The sequence below is a fragment of the Cyclospora cayetanensis genome, unplaced genomic scaffold (assembly GCF_002999335.1).
Source record: "Cyclospora cayetanensis isolate NF1_C8 unplaced genomic scaffold, CcayRef3 CcayRef3_contig_176, whole genome shotgun sequence".
Taxonomy (NCBI): Eukaryota; Apicomplexa; class Conoidasida; order Eucoccidiorida; family Eimeriidae; genus Cyclospora; species Cyclospora cayetanensis.
The window spans coordinates 14,413-40,819 of NW_020312121.1; the positions used below are offsets into that span (position 1 = coordinate 14,413).

The 26,407-nt window shown below is 54.0% G+C and overlaps 4 protein-coding genes across 4 annotated transcripts; all 4 read left to right on the top strand.

Moving 5' to 3' along the window:
- Positions 1 to 446: 446 nt before the first annotated feature.
- Positions 447 to 10,567, top strand: LOC113147279. Its single transcript, XM_026337309.1, has 17 exons — positions 447 to 565; positions 817 to 935; positions 1,084 to 1,211; positions 1,721 to 1,760; positions 2,429 to 3,531; positions 3,827 to 3,937; positions 4,204 to 4,282; positions 4,926 to 5,063; positions 5,338 to 5,442; positions 5,710 to 5,762; positions 5,912 to 6,170; positions 6,418 to 6,573; positions 6,745 to 7,616; positions 7,833 to 7,958; positions 8,411 to 8,725; positions 9,092 to 9,360; positions 10,327 to 10,567. Exons 1-17 carry the CDS (start codon positions 447 to 449, stop codon positions 10,565 to 10,567), a joined length of 4,233 nt encoding a protein of 1,410 aa, XP_026193094.1.
- LOC113147280 lies at positions 10,568 to 13,439 on the top strand. The gene is made up of 4 exons (XM_026337310.1): positions 10,568 to 10,753; positions 11,804 to 12,395; positions 12,651 to 12,888; positions 13,274 to 13,439. The coding sequence occupies exons 1-4, from the start codon at positions 10,568 to 10,570 to the stop codon at positions 13,437 to 13,439; spliced, it is 1,182 nt and encodes a 393-aa protein (XP_026193095.1).
- Positions 13,440 to 16,659: 3,220 nt separating this feature from the next.
- Positions 16,660 to 20,145, top strand: LOC34618381. Its single transcript, XM_026337311.1, has 6 exons — positions 16,660 to 16,918; positions 17,723 to 18,126; positions 18,804 to 19,016; positions 19,260 to 19,510; positions 19,569 to 19,848; positions 19,990 to 20,145. Exons 1-6 carry the CDS (start codon positions 16,660 to 16,662, stop codon positions 20,143 to 20,145), a joined length of 1,563 nt encoding a protein of 520 aa, XP_026193096.1.
- A 120-nt stretch (positions 20,146 to 20,265) lies between these two features.
- Positions 20,266 to 25,990, top strand: LOC113147281 (microtubule-associated protein futsch-like). The gene is made up of 7 exons (XM_026337312.1): positions 20,266 to 22,017; positions 22,111 to 22,525; positions 22,613 to 23,067; positions 23,122 to 23,667; positions 23,800 to 23,907; positions 23,986 to 25,447; positions 25,842 to 25,990. The coding sequence occupies exons 1-7, from the start codon at positions 20,266 to 20,268 to the stop codon at positions 25,988 to 25,990; spliced, it is 4,887 nt and encodes a 1,628-aa protein (XP_026193097.1).
- Positions 25,991 to 26,407: the final 417 nt, after the last annotated feature.

Consider the following 26,407-nt stretch of genomic DNA (forward strand, 5'->3'; position numbering starts at 1 on the left):
CTGACCAACAGTAACAAAGCCGTAGGCGCCGGCAAGCAACACCCCTAGTTGCAACTGTAGAAGCGGAAGCGCAACAAGCGAGCGCTCGTCGTCGCATGCAGCAGTCCTGCTGCTGCTCCTAAAGATTCTAAGGAAAGCTCAACTGCCTGGTAGTCGGCGTCTCGGGGAGCAGCTGCCGAGGCAGCGCTGCGAGCAGCCTCCGGAGGCAGCCTTCGGTGTACAGTCAGCATCAATTGATCAAGCTCCTCCTCAGGCGTGGAGTATGAACGGAGGCCAGTGAGAGGGGCTGATATGGTAGAAGTATCACGTTCTCTGCCACCCACCCACACACACAGAAACACCCAAGTCCGCTGCACAGGAAGAACGGCAAAAGCAAGGGGAACTCCCCTTTTCATGCTACATGGATTGCGGTCCATCACACAGGCTGCAGCATCCGCAGCAGGGGAATGAGCTCAGTGTATCCCTTGGCTCCTGCTTCTGCCCGCGGCTGCAGTAACAGCAGCAGCAGCAAGGCAGGGGCACCATCAGCCGCTGGAAATGATGAGGAGCCGCTAGTTGTTGTTCGGTAAGCAGGCCTTGTACAGACACTTTGGGAGGGGATGTGGCTCCTGACGTAGTTTGGAGGGGAGGTCAGGGTGTTGCACGCTGTCGTTTTTTCGTCTTTCATGCCCTTCCCGCTTCCCCTAAAACGAGCAAAGCGGAGTTTAAATGTTCTCTCTCCGTGCAAAACGTGGCGGCGTGGAAGCCAGCGCTTTAAATTCAAGATTTTTTCCATCCACCACAACTTGCTGTGAAACGGATGCCGCGTGTTCTTAGGCGAGATTTTCACTCCGCAGAGGCCAGACGTCGCTCGCGCCCTCCCTCATTCTTTGGTCAGAGGAATTTGGGCGAGTTTGGATCATTCGTATACCTTGTAAATCAGATTTTCGGAGCAAGTAAGTCTAGCGACGCAGCAGTCGCACGCATGCGCTGTCTGGCTGTTTGTCTGACCCCCTCTCTCGCTGGGAAGACACGCGAAACAGTTTGGGCTGTACGCATGGCAACTCTAAAGTTTCGCGCTATTCTCGTCTTCGCTCGCTGCAGGCCTTGTGGCTGTCCCCTTGGTTTTCAAGAGCGCCGGCTTGCTGCCAGCTACAGCAGCAAATATATTCGTCTGCTGCAGCAGCGCTATTGCCTCTCTCATGCTGCTAAGATGCATGCAGCTAGTCCACGTAGGTCCCTAGTCGCAAGCCCCAAGGCTTCGCCGCTCACCCCATAAATACGCGAATACACATATATATATATATATCTTCATATACATATATATATACATGTATATACACATTCATATACATATATATATACATATATATACACATTCATATACATATATATATACATATATATACACATTCATATACATATATATATACATATATATACACATTCATATATGTACACATTCATGTATATATACACACACACATGCATACATATACACATTCATATATATATATACATATTGATAGATAGATGCACACACATGTTTTCTTCTGTGCCCTCAACACTCTGAAGCCCCCTTCCTCCCCCCTCCGGTGCTGCAAGCAGCTCAGAGACGCTTGACACCCCCCTCAACATACACACGCCAAGAGTGAAATGTTGGTAGACGAGGCAGACCCTGTCGTGGCAAGCGAGGCGCATGAATGCTTGCAGCAGGTCTTTAAGGGCTTTTGCGCTACAGGGAAACAGCTGCTTTCAAAAACGAATTGAATACGCGGCATGTGTATCGTATTTCCTGGGAAAGCACAAGGCTGGCCTTGTCCAGGTACACCCTTAAACTCTCTAGTGGACATCCTATCGCATGCACAGCGGCATATGTGTTCATAAAATAATGAGACTGCCACCTTCATACACGCCTTAAACGTCACGAGCAGCCCCCCAAATCACGCGAGTTCTTGAGGGACAACTCAGAAAAAAATGAACAGGAAATAAAGGTAAAGCTATCTGTATACATCTCGTCTTTTTATCCGTGTGTTCTTGTGTGTGTATGTGTGTGTGTGCCTTCAGTTGTGTCTGTACATCGCTATGCAGGGAATGTGTGCAATTTCAATTGTCGTAGTTAGCCAAGCTTCCGACCAGCTGTTGCTCTTCACATTTGGAAAAACTGCTGGTATAATTTCCTAATCGTTTAGAGGCATCTTTGGGTTCTTCTGCGAGAGAGAGAGAGAGGCTGTTTGTGTGTGTCCGTGTGTTTGTGACATTTGTTTGAGGCGCGTTGTGGTTTTTTGGGGCATAGGATGTATGTGTTTTTGTATGTGTATTTGTGTGTATGTGTATGTGCGTATGTGTGTGTGTATGTGTATTTGTGTGTATGTGTATGTGCGTATGTGTGTGTGTATGTGTATTTGTGTGTATGTGTATGTATTTGTGTATGTGTATTTGTGTGTAGGCTTTGAAGTGTATCCTCAGTTCCGTATACGATTTTATGACGTGGCCGAATATGCGGCATTTTCTGGATTGTCTCTTCCGTGGTGTGGCACCGGCGGGGGCCCTGTCGAGACAGCAGCAGAAGTCTTAGCGTCTGCAGAGATCAGCATAACTTGTGGATATTTGCTGTGTGCTGCCTGCTGCATTCCTCTGTCGAGCAGCAGCATGGAAGAGAATATGACGATCCAATATGCATCTTTTTTCTTCCTCATGCTGTCGATTGCCGTGATGACAGCGGCAGCTGGTTACAGGATCATCGCCTATGCGGCAGACGCCCCTGCTGCTGCTGCCACTGCTGCTGCTGCTGCTGCTGCTGCTGCTGCACCTCCTTTAGAAGACAGTGTTGGGTGGATGCAGCAGGCCGTTAAATTGACAGCTTCTGCAGCTCCTGGAATTCTCCCGCACGGCCTCGCTGCCGGTGCAGCAGTCTCAGCGATTGCGTCGACTCTGCCAAGTGCGCTGTACAGACACCCCTCTGCAGAAGCAGCAGAGGCAGCAGCAGCAGAGGCAGCAGCAGCAGAGGCAGCAGCAGCAGAGGCATCGAGCACAGCTGCCTCTTTTGCCAAGCCATGGGATGATGTTGTGGAGTCTCTCGTATACCAAGACACCAAGGCGTTTCTGTCGCAACAAGAGATGGTGTCAAGCGTTCCAAACAACAGCCAGGCAGGCGTGCTGCACCCGCTTTTACGGAAGGGTGGCTTTGCAGCAAGTCGTAGCAAAAGCAGTACGCGAGAGAGCAGCCGCGCCAACGGCAGTAGCAGCGTCGGGAGCGAGGGGAACGAGCATGGCATGCGCAGCAAGCACGACAGCGAAGGCAGCCAGAGGAAGCTGCTTCCTCGTGACACAGATAAAGAAGACGCGTCAATGGAGAACCATTCGAGAACCAACAGCTCACAGGAGACGGGCAGAGAGGAGTATCAAGAAGGCCTGCAATCAGCGCCTCCTTCTTTGCCCTCCTTGTGGGGAACACAAAATCTTGTGCAGGTCCTCTCCACCTTCATCGCTAGCTACTCCTATGTGACTGTTATTCCTTGCTGGGCAAACGAAATGAAGCTCGATGTGCAGGTTCGAACAAACTGCGACTTCACACCCCGCAGGCATCCTAAGGCTTCATACCCATCCAGCACACTGTTTCGCGATTTCGCTGCTTTGCCCACCCCTTTCCCCCCTCCAAGCAACCCGTAATGTGCAGACAGCGGAGCATATCTTGTGCTCAGAGTATCTTTTTCAAGTCTTGGCCATGCTGCATCTTTCCGATGACGCATTCACGACGGAGGAGCTAAGCTTCAGGGGCTGGGGTGTTGTGGAAGGTGCTTCTCTCTAGGAGATCTCAAGGCTGGTGTGGACGGCTTTCGCGCAGATTGAAAGGGCTGTATGGACAAGCACAACCTTCTGTGGCGTTACCTACTTCTTATTCGGGCTTGTTCTAGCCGCCGCATACCCCGCTGTAGCGTCGGATAATATTCTGCAGGTGAGTAGCTTTTTCCAGGCTTTTCTAAGAGCTAAAGACCACGCTGCAGCAGACGCAAAAAGCCACACTGCAGTTGTTTGTGCAAGCGCGGATGCGCGGTATGCGACACAATACATACAAAGAGATAGCGAGAGAGAGCAAGAGAGGAAGGTTCTTAAGATGTGCTTTTGTCTCAGTAAAAGATTTGAGCCGTGAAGGTACAGTGGATTGTGTGTGTGTGTGTATGTGTGCCCCGGTGTGGTCGGGGGACCCCTCTTTGCACTCAGGAGATGCTTCTTTCAAGCGACACTCCCCTCTTCGCTCAGATAGCGATTTTCGCCTTTGATCTCTTCACCATCCTTCCTGGTAAGCCTGGGTTTTCTGAGACTTGCATGCATGTGTCTGTATGTGTGTATGTGTTTGTATCTGTGTGTTTGTTCGTGTTTGTGTGTGTGTATGTGTTTGTGTGCATATGCGTGTGTTTGTATGTGTATGTATGTGTGTGTTCGTGTGTTTGTATGTGTTTGTGTGTTTGTTTGTGTTTGTGTGTTTGTTTGTGTGTATGTTTTTGTGTGTGTATGTGTTTGTATGTGTGTGTTTGTTTGTTTGTGTCTGTTTGTGTTTGCATGTGTGTGTTTGTTTGTTTGTGTCTGTGTCTGTTTGTGTTTGTTTGTGTGTATGTTTTTGTGTGTGTATGTGTGTGTTTGTGTGTTTGTGTTTGTGTTTGTGTGTTTGTGTTCGTATGTGTGTGTTTGTATGTTTGTGTTTGTTCGTGTTTGTGTGTGTGTTTGTTTGTGTTTGTGTGTGTGTTTGTGTCTGTATGTTTGTGTCTGTATATTTGTGTATGTTTGTGTTTGTTTGTTTGTGTTTGTGTTTGTTTGCGCGTTGAGAGCTGCCGCCTCGTCATCATAGGCGGCAGGGCATGCATGGTGGGGTTCAACCCAAGAATGATGAGTCCCCCAGTTGAAGGAAAGTCTGTGGTTCTTGTCTTCCTGTGCATGCAACGTAGGAATTTTGGTGTACTGCATTGCAACGCGGTACAATTTAGTGAACAGCGGAGTTTGTGGGAAGCGTCAGGCCTTCTGGATTGGAGCTGTTGCGCCATTTCTTTCGTCGTGGACTCTAATGAATGCGCAGTCCACCGCAGGTAGGGAGCGCAACTTGCCCCCCTCCCGCCCCCCCTCTATGAGATGTTTCGAAGAATGCGGCGTCGCACAGCACTTGACACGTCCTCCTCTAGAGCGCAGCATGTGTGTGGAGTCGTTTTTTGGCCACGCACTTCCGTAGTTCTGGCGCTTCCTTGAAATACGCATGTCAAGGGGTTGGCTGGTTCTTGCGGGGTGTCGCTTCGAAGATAAGTTCGTTCTTGAGGTGCTTTTCATTGACGAGAAGCGGCGTCTTTCACTGCTGCCATCACGCAGGTGTTCTAACATGGACTTCCTTATTCTTCTCGTTGGTTTGCAATTTTGTCGCGCCGTTTGCCATTTATCTGCGAGCGTGTCAGAAGCTCCCATGCGAGGATCCCGGTAGGCTTAAAATTTTGTTTTCCAGCATTTTCGCTTTTTTTCACGCAGCTGAGCCTCACGCTCTGTAGGCGTTGACGTAAGAGGCAGGAGTCGCTAGGGGCTTTAGAAGAATTAGTGCCCAGTGGTCACGAAGCACAAGAAGCTAGGACTGCATAGGGGTCGCATGAATATATAAATGTGAACATATATGCATATAGGGCTGCAGGCGAGAAGGAGGGGGTGATGGTGCTGCTGCTGCTGCTGTTTGAATGCATGCAGCTGCAGCAGGGGAGAAGCAAGTGGTTATCTTCAGCCCGAATATCCGGCATAACGTGCAAGGAGTAAGGCCGGCTTTGGCAGTGCGATGTTGTTTTTGCAAAGTGGCTTTTTCGAAGGAGTTGCGCTGCTCAAGGGAGGCTGGCGCTCGACTACAGGGGTGTGTTTTGCGTAAGATTAACGTTTGCGCATGTCTGACGGTGCATGCGGTCAGGAATTGCGAGACCCCGACGCAGTCCGGCTGTCTCTACTGCAGTGGCTGCAAGCCAAGTTTAAGGACGAAAGTGTTGCACGGGAGGCTGATCCGCAGTTGCTGCATTTGTTGCTGCAACCCTCGGCGGCAGCAGCTGCGGAGCACCACACGTACAGCACGCCTGCAAGCGAGCAGCGGCAGAAACTTACGCAGCAGGAAGCAGCGACAACGGCCATCGCTGCGGCTGCCTTGCAGCTCCAGGAGCCAGGCCTTAGCAAAAGTGGGGTTGTTGTTGTTATTGCTCTGGTGCAGTAAAAATGTCTCGCAGCCGCTGGTTCTGTTCCCGAGCATGCCGCTTTTGGAGGGGTGGATGCTTGCTTTTTGTTGCTTGCTTACGCTCCGGGAAATGAGTGCGCGTGGAAAAGGAGGCACAACTGCATGTGCATGTGTTTTGTCTCGTGGTATGTCTGTTTGTCTGTCTGTCTCGTGGTATGTCTGTTTCTTCCGGCTCTGTGGTGGTGTTTCAGCCTTCAGTCGAATACTCGGAAGAAAGCAGTCGTACCATGCGGACTCCACACTGCACACTCCGGAGCAACAGACACTCTTGGCAGCCGAGTTGGGAGCCGCAGCAGCAGCTGGCGATGTATCCGCTGGTAGTTCTTTGCAGCACCGCCTTCTGCATAGTGACAGCCTAGGCCTGCTGCGTAGCGGCTCGGCTGCAGGGGACTTTTTTCCGTCGGCTTGTTTCCCCTCGCCTCCCTTGTCTCCGCTGCAACACTTTCAGCACTGGAAACAGCAGCAGCCAGAGCATCTGCGCGAGCCCTCTCATGAGCCGCCGCTTTGGCGCATTGTAGAACCTGAGAAAAGCGACGAAGACACCGTCAACGAGTCCGAAGTTGCCGATCTTACCACAGATTTAGACGATGTTGCCGCTTCGCTCGCAGTCCAGAAACATTTGCCAGATTTGCTGCTGCGGCAAGCGGATAAGATTGATCGAAATGTCTGGCTCGCGGATCTCCCCTCCCTTCTCAGCACTTCGCCTCCCCCAGAATCGCGGCGTCTGCGCCATCCCAAGCCTATGACAGGCCCCCTTGAGCGGGGAGAAGAACATGCAGCAGCCAACGGCGCTGAGTTTCCGCTGAGGGGGGATCCTCTCAGCGTCGAAGCGAGAAGTTTGCGTTCTTCGACGGCCGAGGAAATCAGCAGAGCGCATCCTTTTTATAAGTCGGTTGAAGGCGTGCACGTGAGAGACGTGTCTGCAAGCAACGCCGCCGATGATGGCGGCGAGGATGGCACCTTGACTAAGGACCTTCTTCAGCGCAGCAGCAGTAGTAGTAGCAGTAGTAGCAGTAGTAGCGGCATGCTCCGCAGCGGGAGTATTCCCTTTGACAGTTTCTGGATGCATTCTAATACATATCCCCGCAGCAGCAGCAGCAGCAGTTCGCAGTTCTTCCCCCGACTGTCTGCGCCTGCCGGGGGATCTGTGGGGCCTTCTCTTGGTGGGCACCTCCACAAAGGGAGAAAACTGCTGGAAGTCGATTCGAGTGAACTGTCTCTTGGGCTAGGCAGGAGAGGCACCGACTTAGTCCGACGGATGCGCAGCAACAGCAGTTTGAATGCAGATGCAACCTCTGCAGAGAGAGGAGCCGCTGCTGCTGTGGACGAAGTCGAAGCAGCCACGCTGCTGCTGCGGCAGATCAAAGAGGCACAGCATGTCGGAAATGACGTGCAGGTGTATCTGCTGCTGCAGCAAGCAGCGAAAGCAGCTGCTGCTGCCACCAGAAGCAGCAAAGGCCTCAGACAGCCCCTGGAGAGAGGAAATTCATGGAGTTATCTCGTGAGTTTTTTTGAACGCTTGCCCCTCGATTCAATTCTTCCCCCTTTCTTAGCACTTTCATTTCAAGGCTCCCGATGGTTGCGGGGAACGTGTTTTGTGATGCAGCACCTGCCGGAAGGGCTGCTGCCTCGCTTACGACATTCCGAGACGCTGAGAAACATCGGCAGCTTCATGCTGCATCCGCTTAGCCGGCTTTCCACTTGTGAGCCTCGTCATATTATGGGGCAAAGCGCGACATTTCCCAAGGGGCTTGGGGTACTAAGGCATGCCTTCCGCATACATATATATATATATAAAGTGTATATATACCCACTGCCTCTCTTCTTCCTCTTTCGCTCTCCCGTTTTCCCCCTCTCTTTCCCCTCATTGTCTCTGTCTGTCTGTCTGTCTCTCTCTCTCTTTCTCTCTCCCTCTTATCCGTCCTTCTCTTCCTCTCTCTTTCTTCTCTCTCTTTCTTCTCTCTCTTTCTTCTCTCTCTCTTTCTTCTCTCTCTTTCTTCTCTCTCTTTCTTCTCTCTCTCTTTCTTCTCTCTCTCTTTCTTCTCTCTCTCTTTCTTCTCTCTCTTTCTTCTCTCTCTTTCTTCTCTCTCTTTCTTCTCTCTCTTTCTTCTCTCTCTCTCTCAACCCATGCATGCGGAAGCTCGACAGCCCTATTCCCACACGGCAGAGACAATGAAGACGTAGGGCCTCGTTGTTGTTGTTGCTGCAGCGCCTGCCGGAATCGAGACGACTACAAGTCCTTCATGGGGTGTACTGCCGAGTTTCGCTCACCAGCAGGCGCAAGAGCAGCAGCGAGCACGGCGACACAGCTGCTTTGAAAAAGCCCAATCATCGCCGAAGGTAGAAGACTTGCGAGCGAGTAGTACTCCGGCCGAGAAGCTGGCGCACAGCACTTGTCTGAGCAACCCCTGCAATGGAGTCTTGAGTCCTTCCGCTGTCTCAGAGAGCGGCACGCCCAACGCCTCCCCCGTCATTCATTTTCAGGAGATACAAGAAGATGCCGAGCAGCAGCAGGAGACAGCAGAAGAACACCTGCTGCCAGTCTTGGGTTCGAGGACTGGTTGGAAGGAGGCCGCCCCTACTGCCCGCCAGTCAGAAGAAAGAAGTGCTGCTCATCGCGTTCCCGACTCGCCAACAACCATTACAAAAGCAGCAGAACTGCTGCTCTCGCACACGCGTGCGCCTGCCGCTCCAGGCCAAGTGGCGTGGAACGAGCTGAGTAGAGCCGCCGTGTCTGCATCTTCCTCACCCCCAGCAACTCCTGTCGCTGCAGAGCAGAAGCTGCCGCAGCACCGCTTCAAGAAGCCCCCCTCTCTTTCTCCTTTCTCTCCCCGCAACAGCAGCAGCAGTGTCACGGATCCGCAGCAGAGGCAGCGCCATCAGAATGGCCGCCTTGCTCATGGAAGACGCAAGCTCAAGACAGCCGCATACCTCCCGAAGAAAGGCCAACCAGGAGCATCCTGCCCCCCAGCTGCGCCAGCACCAGCGGCAGCATCACCCGAGCCAGGAGATTCGGCAGAAGCCGCATTCGCGTACAGAGACATTGACCACGGAGACTCTCACCCGATGGAAGCCCTCCCCACTATCCAGGTAGGTAGGAACTGCCCTTCCAGAGAGGAGGGTTGGCTAGCCGCGTATACCACCCGCTCACAAAAACGCTAGCTGCAACGCACACCCAAAGGGGCTAGCCGGGCCGTCCTCGTGGCTAGCCACACTTGCTAGCAAGAAGTACAGCACGCGAAACAGACACCGCACCCGTAAAGAGGCTCATTGGGCCCCATGTGGTGGACTGCGGCAGACAGAGAGGAGGAACAGAGAAGAGGGAACGAGACGCGATGGGCATGTGCAGATACATATGTATATATGTATATATATATATATCGTGCAGTCTAGAAGCTCGCTCTCTAGGTATGCATTTCGGCAGCAGAGACGAGCTGCCTTACTGTGAGAACTACTGACCTCCTCATGCATGTGCTTCAATTATCGCCTGCCTACTTCTGCTGCAGGTGACGTATGCTGAGCCATCGCCAGTGGAGGAGGAGTTCCCAGGAGGGGCGCCTCGCCTGCCACAGGTTCAGGTGTTTCGAAATCCGTGGCTCAGAAAACACCACATCGAGTTCTCTAGGGCTCTACTCGTGGCCCTCGTCGCTTTTGCTGCTGCTTCTGTTGTCATGCAGATTCTGTGAGCAGCCGTAAATCGCTGCTGTACGCCCTAAGTCTATGCTGCTGCGCAACAGGCGTTAGCGGTAGTACAACAAGCCATAGTACCCGCAATTCCTGCGTAGGAGTTGCTCGCGACGTGTTCTGGTTCTGGTGTTTCTATTTGGGGCCTTATGAAGGCATCCCCTGGTGGCCATGCTTTGTTTGGACTTCCCGTGACATGGCAGGCCGAGCAGCAGACGGGGGTAGTTTAGGAGGCAGGGGGACGCAGAGGAAGAGGTAGGGGGGAATGGAAAGGGGTGTCAGGTTCGTAGGGGAGGAGAAGTGCAGATACGGAGGGCAGCCCGAGGAGGTGAGGAACGTAGGAGAGAAACAGGAAGAGTGGGCAAGAGGCAGGAGGGCCTGGGGAGTCCATGCGACTTCGCCATATAACTGGGAAGGGAGGGGAAGGGAAGCAGCGGCGGCGGCTCTTACGGTAGAGGCACATGCATTAGAGTAGGGCGAATAGGGAGAGCTGAAACTGTAGGGAGAGCGTGTATTTTAGAGGGAACTGGCGGGGAGGGAGGAGAATTGCCCATAGGCTCTAGAGGAACGGGGGCAGGAACCACGCTGAAACAGAGCAAGAACAGGAAGAGACTGATGGAGCCGGCAGGAGAGGAAGCATCAGAAGACTGTGGGTGAATGCCTGGAGAAGATATCGTCATCGCGCTACATTTGGTGCACTGCCCGCCTAACCCTACAGCCAAGCACGAAGTCCAAACCGCCTACGCCAATCCTCTACCTAGCCTTTTCGTGTCGTCAACTTCTTTCGAAAGCCAATTATTGCCTTCGAGTTCTATGTTAGAGACTAAGTGGCCACGGTACAAGGTATGGCATATCGGCTTTGAGGGGGTTCAGGATTTAGACAACCGCCGGTACTTAGCATATTCGAAATCAAGTCGAACATGCTTTACGCGGCGCTTGATTATTCAGCTGAGACTTGCGTTATTGGAGTTGCTCTATGATTTTAGCTTCATTGGAATTTGCCTCTACAATAAGCTCAACAGCGGTATCTTGTAGCTGCTCTGACGGGGGGCCCCGCCGACGCCGGCTGCTGGGGGGTAGCGCATATTGGCAAAGGCCTGTCTTTAAAGGATCCTACGCGCAGTTAGAATTCAGGCTCAGATGATTAGTGACGCAGTAAACAGAGTTTTGGCATGTTGGTTTGCTGTTGACGGCATGAGCCACCGAGGTCACCTGCTGCACTCCGGGGAGCCCATCGGGTTCTTCTTTGAAACTTGCTGCCTTTTAGTCATTCCGTTTGACACAAAGAGACGCACAGTGGCTTGAGGAGAGCATTCAGAGGGGCTAAAGCTTAGGGCGTAGAGCGTAAAGCCTAGAGTGTTAGGTCGATAAGACCATGAAGCAGTTTTCGGCCTGGGATCGACTGCGCGACTGTGCGCCTTATGCAATTTTCCCGAGGCCGTGAGACCAGAGCCATGGACTTGCAAAAGCTGCAAACAGTAAACGCTGCACATATTATCGGGGAATTGATATCGAAGAACAGGCTTATTTCCCCTGACGCTTTGGATATCGGGTGTTTCGGCGCATGAATGATGGTCTGTCCAGATCCCAATACGACACGTTAGTGGCTCCGCTTTATGGATTGCAACGCGGCAATCTCTGAAAATGGCCAATCCGTCCTGCGAACTCTGGGTCTGGGTAAGCTGGATGGCCTTGTTGCTACGTGCTGTGAACTTTGTAGTAGGAGGCAGCTCGCGTATCCCGCGCGCTGCATTTGCCTAATGATTTCAGAGTTGGCGAGCTAGGGCTCATGATAAGAGGTGCACTGTTTAAGGCACACATTATGCGCAACATCACGGCATCCAAACTTGGTCGGTGCTTCTTCCTGCTCAGATTCGGCAGCCACCTGCGCAGGCACGACAACCTCCTGTAAGTCTCTGTGGAGGTTCCAAGGCCGAAAGACGACAAGTCGCACAAGCTGTCGCCTCTGTCATTCTTCTGAGGGTTTTCGATGGTGCGCTTCGCACCTTGGATGCCTTGGGAAGCCCCAAGTTCATGGGCCAGCTGGAGACTGAAACAAGCCAGCATGGCCCGCACGTTACAGCAGTGAAACCGCCACAGCAGCACATGGGGAGCTCAAGAGATCACCCTGGCGAAACAACAGCACAGCAGTCCTCCTTTAGCTCAGCAGAGTCAATATCACGGATGACTGGGGGGAAACCAACAGCGGCAATCTCCCATTCAACCACAGCGACGGCCGAAACAACCAGTGCAGGACACCCACCCGCAGGCACCACAGCAGGCACTCAACAACAACACGTCGGCCCTTTAGGGGCCCCTAAACACCCCAGTCATCCAGGGGCGCTGCAAAGGGCCTTGCAGACCACATTTGCCGAACGTGTGAAATCATTCTTCCGACAACAGCAACACTCCAGGGTGCTGCATTTCCTAGATGGAGGGCCTACCGCTTTCGGAGGAATCGCTGCCTCGGGGAGCGTCCGCAGGCGTGAGGGAGGAGCGACTGTCATGCCAAAAAAGATGCAACAACAGTTCCGGCCACGGCACGAACTGCATCAGCAACCGCAAGAACAACAGCAACTACAAACGCCTGGCGCTGCTGCGTCTTCCAGAACTCAGCATTCAGCACGGGGGGCAGATCCTGCTGCCCGTGCATTTCATGCCCCGCACTTTGCCCCTCAGTCAGCAGATCTTATAACCGCTCAGTGGCTGCCGCTGCTCATTTCTCATGCAGCAGCGGCAGCGAGAGCAGCAGCAGACTACAACCGCAGGACGGAGCACCCCGTTGAGGCCCTTGATGATCAGTGTGCTGCAGCTGCAAAAGCAGCCGCTGCTGCGTCAGATCGCGTTGTATCTCTCTTTTTTACAGGAGTCTCGAGTCTCTGCTTCGTCGTCGAGACAGCCAAACCCCTGGCAGTATCCTCACCAGCAGCAGCTGCACTAGAAGCACCAGCAGGAAAAGCACACGAGGCTTGGGAGCAGCAAACACAGCGCAGGTTGCATCTTACTTTCTCGGTAGATAAACTTTTTTGCCAGCGTAAGCTGCTGCTCTACCTGTTCCGACGACGTATTTGCGTTCCCAGCACTCAGACTTTTAATTTTTCTCATTTGCGTGCTGCTTTTCCTTTTGATGTAATGAAAAACGTTGTGTGGCTGTGTGCTATAGCGTTCTGCCTGTCTCTGTCGGTGAAACTCCCCTCCGTGCACTTGCTGCGCGTGTAAAAAGACACCATCTCAAGTGCACATGCATGTTGCTGCATGTGCTGCTCTAATTCCGTGTAGCCGGATGCCTTCCATTGATGTCTGCCGTCACCCCCGAAGAAAAGGAACCGTTTGCCTCCTCCGAAGGCTTCTTACGCCGGCTAGTTTTGCAGCTGGTTCCCCAGTGGCTGCGCATTGTGTCTGCGCATCCATCACCGCACTTGGAAGCCCCTCCAAAGTCCCCTCGAGAGCAACAGCCAGAGGGGTGGCAGCGGTGTGCCCATCAGCCCCCGCAAAGGCAAGAAAGCAGCAACGACGAGGACGCCCCTAATCTATGCAGCGCAGCCATTGGCAAGAACAAGGGCAGCCACAACGAGGACGGCAAAAGCAGCACGCCTTCTCAGCTGCCTGTAGCGTCTGCGCTGCATGCGGCCCTGCAGTCTCACGTGAAGAAGGCTTCAGGGTCTCTTTGTGTCGTGGAATTTATGTCTGCTGCTGCGCTGACGGAAGGAACACTCCTCGACGGGGGCGGAGGTGTGCTCCAACAGCAGTAATCCTCCTGCTGCTGCTGCTGTTGTTGGCGTGCTTAGCTTTGGGAAAGCCGGCATGATGGCGTCGTCCGCCGATGTCAGCAGGAGTCTAACACTTCTAGCGCTTGCTGATGCAGGCTTGCCCTCTCTTCGTATCAATTGGGTCCGCATGTCTTCTATAGCATCAAACGCAGCACTCGTTGCTATAGCAAGCCTGTGTCTGCTGATGTGCCTCAGAGGAAGCACCTGCGCATGCCGCCCTGCTGGCTTGCCTCGCCGAAATCCTGCCCCCCAAGTCGAAAGCCCTCTCCTGTCGCAGTGGCATCCGCAAAAGCACGGACTGGAAAATCAGCAGTGGCGATAAAAGCAACAGTGGCGTCGGCAAAGATAGCAACGTTAGCTCTGAGGAAGCGGTGCGCGGTCTAGCAGCTAAAGACGTAGAGGTACCTCCCAAAGGCCTCGAGAGCCCTAGGAACCATGAGGAAGGACAGGAGCTTCCGCGAGCAACCCCCAGTGGCTTGAAGGCTTTGGAGGAGGACTACCACCTTCTAGGAGTCTCGATCGGCAGTTTAAAGATCTACAACAAGAAAATCAGGTGTCCTCAGACCCTACACCTTGCGCACTGGAACTAAGCACTTGAGTATCTCCTATTCCGCATGTTACTGCGCGTTCTGAGTGCGTCTAGGACGCATGCTTGAGCTTCGAAATCTGGAATTTTCGTGTGGGTGTTTTCCAGGAACCTCCTCGCCCTTCCAACGATGTGGCAACAACAAAACCAACAAGCCCACGAACAAGCTTTGCTTCACCAGCAGCAGCAAAATACTGACACTGTGGCAGCGTCTCCAGCACCCAGAAACGCTTCTTCCGATGCCCTGGGAGCTCTTTATGAGGATTCAGTCTCGAGGGAGGAAGAGACTGCTCTCGAGGGATGCGCTGCGGAGGCTTGCAGCCTCATATCTGAGGGGCCGAGTTTTAGCAGCCTACCTTGGGAAAGCGCATACCACGAACCCCGAGGTTGCTGCCAGTGCTGTTTTGCCGTCTTTCGATGCTTTTCACGCAAAACTCCCTGCAACGCGAAGGCGTGCTGCCGCCTTCGCAGTGCTGCCGCTGCCCTGAACAGTTTCGCTGCTGTGGGAGTAACCGAGCACGACAACAATATGCAGCTGCTAATGCATCCAACTCTTGGCTTACTGCTGCCGCATGACATGGCAAGCTTGGCCTTTCCACTGCTTTCCTGCTCTTGGTGCCGCAATTGGTGCTCCCGCTGTAGCGGTTTGTGCCCTGACGGCCTTCCATTACCTGCGTTGATCCGGTGGTTTTCTCTGGAGGTACTCCTGCATTTGCAAGCGCTGCTAAGACCTCTAATGCCTCGATGCTGAGAGAGACTTCAGCACTTTGTTGGGCTGCGCTCCAGGTCAAGGTGGCGTCACTCGAAGAGGCACGCTCGCTGCTGGACTACCTTAGCTACTTACGGGGTGTTGAGGGGTCAGGAGGCCCCCTTGGATCCCCCGGAATGCATGAAGGGGCGCACTATGTATATTTTCTGCGCATCGCCCGTGTAAGTCCTGACTGCTCGCTGAAGGCATTGCACCGTTGGCAAGATCTCCCCAGTGCATAGCAAGGAAAGCATCAGGCAGCAGCACCGTGCTGGGTGGGCTTCTGCTTTCTCTGCAGCTGCTGAGCAACGGCGCTGTTGCTTATAACGACATCTACTACTGCCTTTTGGCCCCCCCCACAGCGCTGCACATGCCTTTACTCCCGAGCGCCATGCAGCGGGAAAGAGACTCCCAGGAGGGTGGTTACCCCACAGGAGACACCGCACCGTTTTGCGCGTCCTGGCTCGACGTACGGGCTCCCTTGCCCCTTCAGCTTGCACAGCCCCCACAAAGCCTCACACTACGACGCTAGAATCCTGAATCTTGGAAGCATTTGCGTTTTGTGCGTTACTTTAGACGCTGCCGTCGATGCAGCTTCCAGGTGCTGCAGGACCAGGGCAAACTGCAGCGAAAACAACTTGCGGCGGGAGCAAACTCGGATGGCTTCTCCGCATGCTTCTCGAGCTCGCCACCCACACCATAGTCCGCATACCCCAAACTCCCAGATTCAAATCCTTGGCCTCAGGTGCCAGCAACGGCAGGTGATGGCTTGGAATTACCGGAAGGATGCACACTGGGCTCTACACAGAGTACCACGAAGTATGCGTGCTACTCCTGCTGATGCGCCGCAGATAGTTACTGGAATCAACTCCCCGGATAGCCTGGAAGATTCTTTCCTTTCGTTGCAGGCTGCAGAGGAGCTCCGTTGTTTTACTCGCAAGTTGTAAGCTCATTCCCTGCCCTCGATCAGTCCCCAAAGAGGCTTTTAGCCGCTGCCAGGAAAGCTGCCTCATCCTTGGCGGCTCAACGGTCTGTATGATGAGGGATTCGGAAGAAAAACGAGGTCTCTGCTGTGTCTAGGTGTGCGTTTCTCTAAGGACTGAGCAGCCTTCAACGCACCACCGGAGCGTTGCTCAAGCAGTAGGTCTTCTTGTCACCGAGGCCTTCATACAGCAACGAATCCAGAGCAAAGAGCAACAAGATGCATTGCACGTGAGTTCGGTTTGCTCACGGGGCGCTAAAGTGCAAGCGGCAGGCACGTGGGCTCTAGGCCAATACAGAGAAATAACTCCAAAGGCTCAGCGTGTAGAGGCTTGATTGCCGCGCAGTCGCTATTTCTTAGAGCCTCAAGTTTAGGGTTTGTGTTTACGGGGGCATGCGGTGCCTTCCCTCATGATAAAATCCCTTTAAACCGCAGATTTTCAAGCTCAAGATTATATTATTTGGCTTAAGGCCTACGTATTACTTGCAGCCGGAGGCCTTGCAGAGACTGCGGGCGGCCTCTGCCATGGCCTCCCCACTGTCCATCTCCTCGTTGCTCTTGCTGACCAGAAGCTGTTCTGGAGGCAACCCCTCATGTTCTCGGCTGTCTAAAAGCCCCTTGGCAACGCCCCCACAGAGGAACTCTGCAGAGCCAGAAAATACAATGGAACCACTCGAAACTCCCTCTGTAGAGCAGCAAGACCAGAACCACGAAAACAGCTGCAAAGGCATCTTAGAAGGCCTAGCAGCACCCCTCGATGCCGTGAATCAGCTGCTGCAGCTGTCTAGATGCGCTGCTTTCTTGATAGCCCCATCAGCTGCAGGCAGAACAGCGGCTTTGAGACGTTTATTTCAGGCCCTAAAAGGCCTCGACCTTGCGGCGCCTCCAGGGCAGTATTCCTTTGGCGAGAAGCCTGAAGGCAGTAGCCAATCCCGATATGCCTGCAGCAAAGGCAACCTCTGCTGCAGCAATGACACGGTAGCAAGCAGGAGAACTAGCTGTCCTGCAGACGTCTTTGCTGGACCCTCAGGAGGCCGCAAACTGACGTTTCAAAAACCTAACTTCCATCTTGAAGTCATTAGCGGGGTATGCTTCAGTGCTTGCACACACTCGGCACAAAAACCCCCAGGGGGGTACAGAGACTGGTGCAAGCCATGCTAATGCCTGGAGGCTGCGGCAATCATCCTCGAACTCTGTGCAGCGAATCTGGTGTTTTTACGTGTCATCGGTTGCACGCCTGCGCCTCCATTCCTATCATGTGTCGAGAAAGTGGAGACCTGTAAGGTCCTGTTCTGGCTCTTGTTACTGCTACAGCTGGGAAGCCCCTCTATCTTCTATTGCATTCCCACGGCCGTGAAGAGTCTGCGCGTGCCCGTTGGCAGAAGAGGCTCCAGAGATCCCCCTGTCCACTTTGAGGTTTCGCATCAGTCGCACATGTTTGTGGGGGCAGAGAAGGACTTTTGTCAGATAGGGGTTAAAAGCCCAGGCCTCCCCGTCATCTTGCTGTCGCTTCACGCTCACAGACACGGTACCAAGGCGCATCCGCAGCCCTCAGTCACAGCCACTTGCCTCTTTGGTGGTGTCGCAGCACCTGCTGGAGTTGCTGCTGCTGCGGCTGCGGGCGTAGAGAGCGCTGTAACTGCAGCCACAGCAGCAGCAGCAGCAGAGGCAACCTTAGGGCCCCCTCGTTTCGGTGTTTTGGTGGCTTCGCCATTCACACCCGAAGCTGGAGGTCCTCGCAAGGAGCTAAGCGTGAACGCCGAGCAAGCACGAAGGGCGTCTGCAAGATGCGTTCCGCAAGACACGCAGCAGCAGCTGCAGCCGCTGTCGAAGGAGAAGGTTAAAGCGCTAGACGCTCCTGGAAAAAAATGTGCCGAGGCGCTCGAGAATGCCTGTGAAGAACTGGGTGAAAGCAGTCTCTGGGGACCTGAGGGTTGGATGTTGCGTTGTCTACAATGCTGGGAGTCTGTTGACTTGCTGCATGGGGAGGCGCTTGTGTTGCTGCTCCGGCCTCATGTCCTGGTTATCCGTTTGTTCGAGAAAAGCAAAGAAGAAAGAGACATCGCAGCGGCCGCAGCACGAGGGCTCACGCGATCACAGCGTAGAGCGATCATGTATACTTCCCTGATGGTATTGCCTTGGAAAATCGAACCTCCTTCTGTCTGCTTATCCTTTTTCCTGCCTGATCACGCCAGAGTCCTCATCCTCGCATTTTTTATTTCATCTACTCCCACCTGTCCGTTCGTCTACGCACAGCCGGTGCCGAACTCTTTCTGTGGGTGTATGTTACTCTGTGTGGATATGTTCTGCTTGCTCGAATCCCCCTTCACTCCCCGCCGTGAAAACCACCTTATCAATCCCTTTCTATGTGCATACCCCTGCGCCTGCCCTTACAGACTTGCGGGGCCGCATGCAGACGTTCTGCTGGTTGCCTCCTTTTCTGCGTTGTTTCCCGCAGAGGGCCTTTCTCCGTCGATTTCCATTGCACCCACAGCTGCTCCAGGATTTTTTGCGACAGAGCCTGCGCTCTGAGAAAGCCCTAGCCATCCGACTGGCGAGACCCTTCAGCCACCTGTCTCTCTTCCGTCAGTTTGATAGTTTCGCTTTCTGTCTCGCTAGCTGTTGTCACTGACTCCTCTCTTTGCCCACCCACGTGTTTACCCTTCCGCTGTTTCTCCCTCTCTTGTTCTTCCCACCCTTGTTCTCCCTGCCTGTTCGCCCTCACGGCGCTTGTTCTCCGCCTTTTTCTGCAGTTTCCGGTGCTTGTGTCATCCTCCTCTGCCGCAGAGACAGGGCACCCTCTGCAGCGCGAGCAGCTGCTACAGCTTCAAGGCCTTTCTCTGCTCTGTTCCCAGACAGCCGACCTCCTTCAGAGCATTGCGGAGGCAACCAACAAGCACCGGCCGCAAGGCCAGCACCACATAGCCTTTGTACCGACGCTGATCTCGAGGCACCTTTCAAAGGAATGCTCTGAAGACGTAAAAGGGGGCGAACTCTGCCGAGGTCCAAGTGAAGCACTGGTAAGGGAGGCCGAGTGGATGAGGAGTTTTCTACCCCAACTCACCCTGCTGTTTTACCGTGTAGCAGTGCACCTGGGTAAACGAGCCAGCACGAGTAGGAGAATAACAGCCTTCCGTGTTTTCTAAAGGGTCCTGCGAAGGAGCCCTCTCCTTAGGTCGCCTTCCCATTTTCCTTGAAGCGCCACCAGCCTAAGCCTTTTCGACTCCTTTGGGGTTATTCCACCCCTTCCCAGTAGGGTGAAGTCCGACAAAAAGCCATATGCAGTTGCAATCTTCTTTATTACTCTGTCCTACCTTAGGTGGTGCGCGTTACTGTGGGATCTCCTCCGCGCCACCTCACGACATGGAGTATCGAGCAAACCTTGTGAGCTCTTGGCACCATCAAAGCCCTCTTCTAGCTTGAAACTCCGTCACAAAACCTGTTCTGAAGGACATTCACCTTGTGAGAATTATGTCAGACGTAAAGAAGTATCAATTTGGTGCAGTGAACCTGCGTTAGACGGAATTGAATGGCATTGAGGGGATCCGTTTGCGTCGTTTTAACCCGTTCAGATACTTTTCTGAGGCTCTGTACCGTCTAGCTGAGACGCTTTTCGAGTTTCATGATGCAGCTACAGCAGCAGCACACGATAAAAAAGACACCTTGAGCACACAGCAACAGTGCTACGGCTACCGGCATCAGCAAGAAAAGGAACACCAAACCCCCGCACTTTTTGAACATCAGCAGCAAACTGATTTCCACCCTGGGAGTCCGACAACGGTAGTAGGACTCCTGCTGTCATTTCTGGAGTCTCAGAATCAAACCCCACAATATTTAGAGGCATTCATGCAAGTATTTACTGCAGCTTGCAAAGGACACCCTGACACCCAACAAGAGCAGCAAACCCACACTTCTGAGCAGCAGCAACAACAACAAAAGAGTGCGCGAGGATCGCACGATCGGCAACATGCAATGGAGAACTCCCCTATAGAGGAGCGTTCCCCCCAAAAAGAGCTCTCAGAGCACTGCAGCTCTCAATCAGCAGATGCTCAAGTGCCTTTGAGCGACATCCAAGCCACTATCGCTGCGCGGATGCTGCAGTATCTACATGCTGCGACTGTGAGGCCGCGTTGTCTGCCTGTCGGCTAGATGAGCCTTGCTTTCTCGAGGACGCTTTGTAGTAGTTCGGAAGTGGAGCCACTCACGCTGCAGGTAGCGCAATGCCCTTGTCGTCACTGCTGTAGCTGTCTGGCTGCGTTGAGTATTTGCATGCAGACACCTTTATCTCCAGTCAGCTTAGAAGGTCTCCTGGCCTGCGCAGAGGCCCCAGAGTCAGTTGCCCCCCCTCAACTGCGTGAAATCCCTCCTGGCCACCTGCAGGATGCTGCGAAACTCACACCGGAGAGAGGGGCCTCTGATGGAGCGAAATCCTGCATGTCAAGCTCGTCGGCAACACCCACCCGAGGATCGATTGATACACAGTATCCCCCTGAGGGCCTACCCAAGGCTCTAACTGAGCATCAACTGGAGTCCTCCCCTTCCCTACGTGCTGAGCGCAGCGGCAACAGTCATAGCAGTAGGGACGCAGACACTGACTCTGATAACACCTTAGCCTCTTCTCTCAACGAGCCCTCTAGAGGCCAAGAGGCCTTTCTCGCACGCGACGAGTTTGCACAAGCAGCAAAGTCTGTCCCCTTCCCTAAGCTTGCAGAAGAGGCATCTTTTCAAAAGGCCAACAACGAGTGCCGCATGGCATTAGGCGACCTTCAAAGACCGGCTTCGAGCGCAAAGCCTTTGTCTATCCAGGGAGGCTGTACGCCCTTAGACGGCTCCCCCTTCACAACTGCACCGCATGCGGACCAGACCCTTTTCCTGCCTGCAGTGCCACAAGAGCCGCATGTACATGAGGCAGGCCTGTTGTCTCCTAGGAATTCTTCGGCATTTTGCTCCCTCTCCTCATCCTTGGATGGGGACTCGTTCTTCGAAGATTTTGTAGAAGGTAACCAGGAGGGATCTCAGGCCGCCGTGGCATCGGAGGTGGAGCCCCTCGTGAAGGTAACAGGATACAAAGAAACTTCCAGCCTACTGCACTCAGAGGCGCAGCTCCACGATACTTTTACACTGTTTCTAGAACAGCGTGAGCAACAGCAGGGGCAGCAACATCGGCACGTCGGCGCAGACTCCAATCAAGACGCTGGTGTGGGGGATCCAGAAGGGAATGCCGTCTCTATTCGTGCCGGCAGTGTGGCATTAGCAGCAAAGCCATCAGACGCCTTTGCTGAAGCTGGCAAATTGGTGCGCAAAGCAGAAAGAAAAACTTGGGCTTCAACTCAGAATGCAGAGCTCGAGGGCATGCATACCCATGCAACAGCCGAGAGGATCACTGGACAAGCCTCTGCAGCAGCAAAAGCAGTGCGGCCACCACCAACGCAAGCTCTACCAAGAAGCGTAATATCAGCAGGAACAGAAAAGACGCACGCCGGGCACCTTGAACCATCTAGTGGTGCAGTGTCACAAGGTTCAAACGCAGCGGCGATGCCTGCAGGTGGAACGTCAGCAGCACAGGCATTGGACACCGACGCAGCACAAAACGTATGTGCAGCACCACCTGCACTGAAATTACCAGAAGTTTTTCTGGCAGATGCACCAGATACAACGGAGAGGGCAGGTGCAAAAGGTTATACGACACACATCGGAACATCATCGATCCGCTCAGCAGTACATGCACTACCCTTTGAAGACATAGCGATAGGAGGGGACCCGACTGCTGCTGAAGCAGCAAGAGCTAATTCAGCTGAATCAGCCGTTGTCGAAGCAAAAGCCGCGGCAGCAGCAGCAGGGTGCGCACAACAAGCTAAGGAAAGGGTAGTTGACACAGTGGCAGCGTCAAGCGCAATGCTAAGAGCAACAACGGACGCCACCCCGGCTGCAGGAGCAGCAGTTGCTACTGCCGCAGAGTCAGAGTCTATGAAGAAGGCAGTTGTAGCGAACGCAGTAACCGTCCCGCGTCTAGCTCCTCGAGTAGCTGCATTAGTATCAGTAGTAGAAGCAGCCGCAGTATCGACAGTTGCTGCGATGGCCAAGGCCACAACACCGAATGCTATTGGCACAGCAGCAGTAGCAGAAGCCGCGGCAGCGAACAACGCAGCAGCAGAGGATACGGCGTCAGAAGCAGCCACACCGGCTACAGTGCCTGAAAAAACAAAGAGGGAGGCAGAATCAAAAGGCGCACATACCAGCAGCGTCGCAGGTGTACCAGAAAGACCCGCAGCAACGGCAGCAGCAATAGGAGAAAGAGTAGCCACAGATTCGACAGCAGGCGCATCGGCGTCAATGAAGGCATATGTATCAGCAAAGAAAGCAGTAGAAGCAAGTCAGCTCCTTGCTTCAGCGGCAGCAGCAGCAATTGCAGGCCGGCGTCAGGCATCTGAGGCCACAGCAGATGCTACCGCATTTGCTGATGCAGCTGCCAGCAAGGCACTCGAGGCAGTAGCAAGTGCTCAAAAGTGCACTGACGCAGAGTTTCGCTGTGTGGCTGCTGCGGAGGTGGCAGAAGCTGCAGCTGAGCGATCCACTGCAACAGCGCATGACGTCGCTTCTCTCTTGATGCTGGTAGCCGCAGCAGAACAGCGACTCCAGGCTCTGGTCACTGCTGCACGCGCCTCGGAGCAAGCTGCTGCTTGCAGCAGAAGCGCGGCTGAAGCAGCATCAGCACATGCTGCTGATGCTGCTGCCGATGCTGAAAAACAAGACCAAGAAGCAGACGCTTATAAAGGGGCTGCCAAAAGTGCTGCGTTAGCAGCACAAGAAGCAGCGAATATTGCGTATGGCATAGTAGCAGAGATCGAACAGCAAGCTGCTACTGCTTTTGCTACGCTTCAACGAGCTCAAACAGAAGCTGAGGTTGCCTACGGAGAACTGAAAGCAGCATCGAAACAAGAAGAGACTAAGATAAAGGAATTATCGTCGGCAGCCGCAGTAATAGCTGCTGAATTGCAGGCACAGAGGGAGACTGCCACAGTGCATGTTGCCGAGAGCAGGCTGCACGTGGAGGCAGCTGCTGCAGCTGCAGCTGCTGCCGCACAGAAGCAGCACAGGGTTGAGGACTCCGAAGTAGTGGTGCAGGCTACTGTGCGCGTTGTGCAAGAAGCGGCAGAAGCTGCTTCAGGATGTGTCTCAGCAGCCGAGAAACACCATAGAGCGTGTGAAGAAGCAGCTCGGCGTGCATTGCAGGCAGCAGCAGCAGCTAATGCTGCTGCCGCGGAGCTTCATATGCACAAAGAAGAAGCCGCTACAAATGCTGCGAGGACCCGAAACCACTGGGAGGTTGCAGCAATGCACTGCGCTGGTGTGGAGCAACACCTGCTAGATGCTGCTACAGATGCAAAGCAGGTGCAAGAGCATGCAATTGCTGTCACAACAGCTGCCACCACTGCCGCAGACCAGTTGCAGCACGTAAAAGATTCAGGGAACCTGGCCAGAGCTGCTGCTGCCGCAGCGCAGGAAGCTTCTGACGTTGCGGCTGGCATTGTGGCAGGCTTACAGCAGAAGCAAGCTGCTGCTACTGCTATCATAGAAGGACCACACGACGCTCAAAAACAGAAAGGCCGCGGTGCTGGAGGCCATTCAAAAAGCCCGCAACACAAGGAAGCAGCTACGGCAGCTGCTGCGGCAATGCAGCACTCCAGGTTAACCACTTCAAGGGAAGCTGCTGAACTGCAGCAGCACGGGAAGACAGGAGCGGCAGCAACAGAAGAGATAGAAGAATGGAGGCAGGCTGAAACTCGTGTGGAAAACCGAGAGAAAGTCACATCGGCTGCAGCTTTTGCTGCCACAATTGCAGCAGAGCGGTCCCCGAAGCAGCTTTCGCAAGCATCCGGTGAGCCACAGTCTGCTGCCTTGGCTACGCATGCAGCTGGCAAAGCTGCTTCTCTGTCCCCAGAAGGCCCCAGGCACCCGCATGCGACTCATATAAAGCAGGTGCTTCAGCAAGCTTCAACAGCCTCAGATGGAGCGCGTTCCGAGCACGAAGAATGGGTTCCCAAGTGTGGAGTTAGCAAACCGACAGAAAACGCATCAGGTACTCATCTGCAGGATGAGGCAGCTAAGTGCGCAGCGACAGTAGCACAGCAGCACATGCAAGCGGCAGAGGGAAGTGCCGCTGCAGCGGAAGCATCGGCGTTGCGTTGCGTTGAGATTGAAACTCAGTTGCGCTGTCTCGCTGATAAAGCTGCAGCAGGAGCAGCATCAGACCGGTTGATGCTAAAGGAAGCCTTCCAGGCTGTGGTAACCGCGGCAGCTCGCTCCCAGAAGCACGTAGAGGCCCTCTGCGCTGCAACAGAAGAAGCGACAACGGAGGTGCTTCAACACCGGAAGAGCCTGAGTGTGGCAAGAAACCAAGCGCTTGCAGCGGCAGCAGAAGCAAAAGAGGCAGCTGCAGCTGCCACGGCTGCTGTGGGGGCCACCCAAGCAGCTGAACTGATGGCGACGAGAGGGGCAGCAGCAGCGGCATCTGCGGCTGATGCATCGTTGCAGGCCGCTGAGCAAATCAGGTTGGCTGTGGAGTCAGTCCAGGAGGCAGGCGAGTTTGCAGACCCTGCAAAAGCCGCAGCAGAAGCAGCGGTGACAGCAGCAGAGAGCGCCTCAGCCGCCAAGGCAGCGGCTGCCATTGCTGCCGCGCAAGCCGCAAGCAGTCAAGAAGCTAGCAAGACTGCGACTCGCGGGGCAGTAGCGTCTTTAAAGGCAGCAGACACCGCAGTGAGAGCCGAGCGCGTAGCCGCCGAGCAGCTTGGCATGGTTGTTGTTGCCACGTCACATATCTCGCAGAAGGTCTCCCTCATCCTCTCCCATAGAGAGGGCGCCTCGACTGCGACGGCCAACCCAAATGCAGCAGGAGTCAGCACTGGCAAGCTCACTATTGGGGCCTCCGGCAAGAAACCGCATCTGATACCTCCAGATGGAGCCGGTGTTGTGGTGGAGATTAGGAGTGCGTCGAAGGGAGTTGAAGGCAGGCAGCAAAAGCTGAATCATTCCGCTAAGCGTCCTGGCGCTCCTGGTACGTCGAATGAAGTGGTCGCAGCGAAAAGCAGCGGCAGCAGGCCCTCATGCTGGACGCGCCTTCCTGCTCTACCTGCCGAACCTTCTGGCAGCACCTGTACAGCGGGAGACTCTGCAATAGATATCTCTCAGCGGTCCCATACCAGCGTTATCAAAAATACGGAGAGCAGAAGCAACAACAACAGCAGTACTAGGAGCAGCGAAAATAACAAGCAGGCAACTCGAGGTGTGGTCATTGCGAGGGTTCGGCAGCCTCAGACGACACATACGAAGGGTATAATGGCTCCTGTAATGGAGCCTAGTCGTTCTACCGTTAGCCCTGCTGTTACTGCTGCTTCGGCGCTTCGGGTCGAATCTAGCAGCGTCTTAAGCTTAGAAAGCTCAAGCAGCTGCAGTAAGCGGATATATCAGCACAAAAGAGGTCGCAGCGAAGAAGACAGCAGCAGTGAGCAGCAACGCGCCCATCCTCAATGGCGAAACTGGGGGTCCCCAGTACACCAGAGACAACATCAGCGGGAACGGACGACCCCAGTTTTCCCAAAGCCTCTCAACCTTTACCGGCAGCCATTGGGAAGGCAACAAAATGAAACCCCTGAGTTGAGGAGTTCCCCTCAGAGAGGTCATAAGGACTCCAGGACACCTTCTTGGGAAGTGACTGAGGATCAGCGGCTGCGTGCGTCTTTAGAGGCGGTGCTTGCAGGAGAAAGGCGAAGACGTCATGAGCAACGGACAAATCTTCTCGTCCAGTCAAAAGTAGGCAATGCGCACATCATCTGGCCTCCCTCTAGAAATCTGCCCCTACATCACAGGAGGCCACCTTGCGGACCCTAGAATGTCATCAAAGCATAGTGCAGACCTAGGATCTTTTAGTGTCTGGCAGCAAGTTGTTTTTCTCGGTGCCGCTGCAGTTGCAGAGGCAGCAGGCGGCACTTGTTGAGGCTTCGGCCCAAGTGTCTAGAAGGCTGGATGCCAACACAAACGAAGTCGCCGCTCTAAAGGTAGGGACAATGGTTTCGGACCATGTTGCCTCCACGAGTTCCATCTTCGGAACTCGAGGAAGAGACCAGTGCATTGGAATTAACAATGGCACAAGGCTTCAGAGCAGGCGATCGGGGGCACACGGTTTGGGGTGGTTTGTTGCAGAGGACGGTGAAATCGCTGCTTCGCTCCACAGAGGCGTACAAAGCCCCCAGGGGTGGCCAGAGTCTACCGCATGCTGCAGCGTCCAAAGCACCGAGGGCACGGTGCTGTACCGCGTGCAACAGGGACAGCCTCAACAACAGTGCGCGGCAGCCACAGGCAGAGGGCACGTCGCAATCTCAAGGGGAATTTGCTGCTGCTACCTCGCCAACTG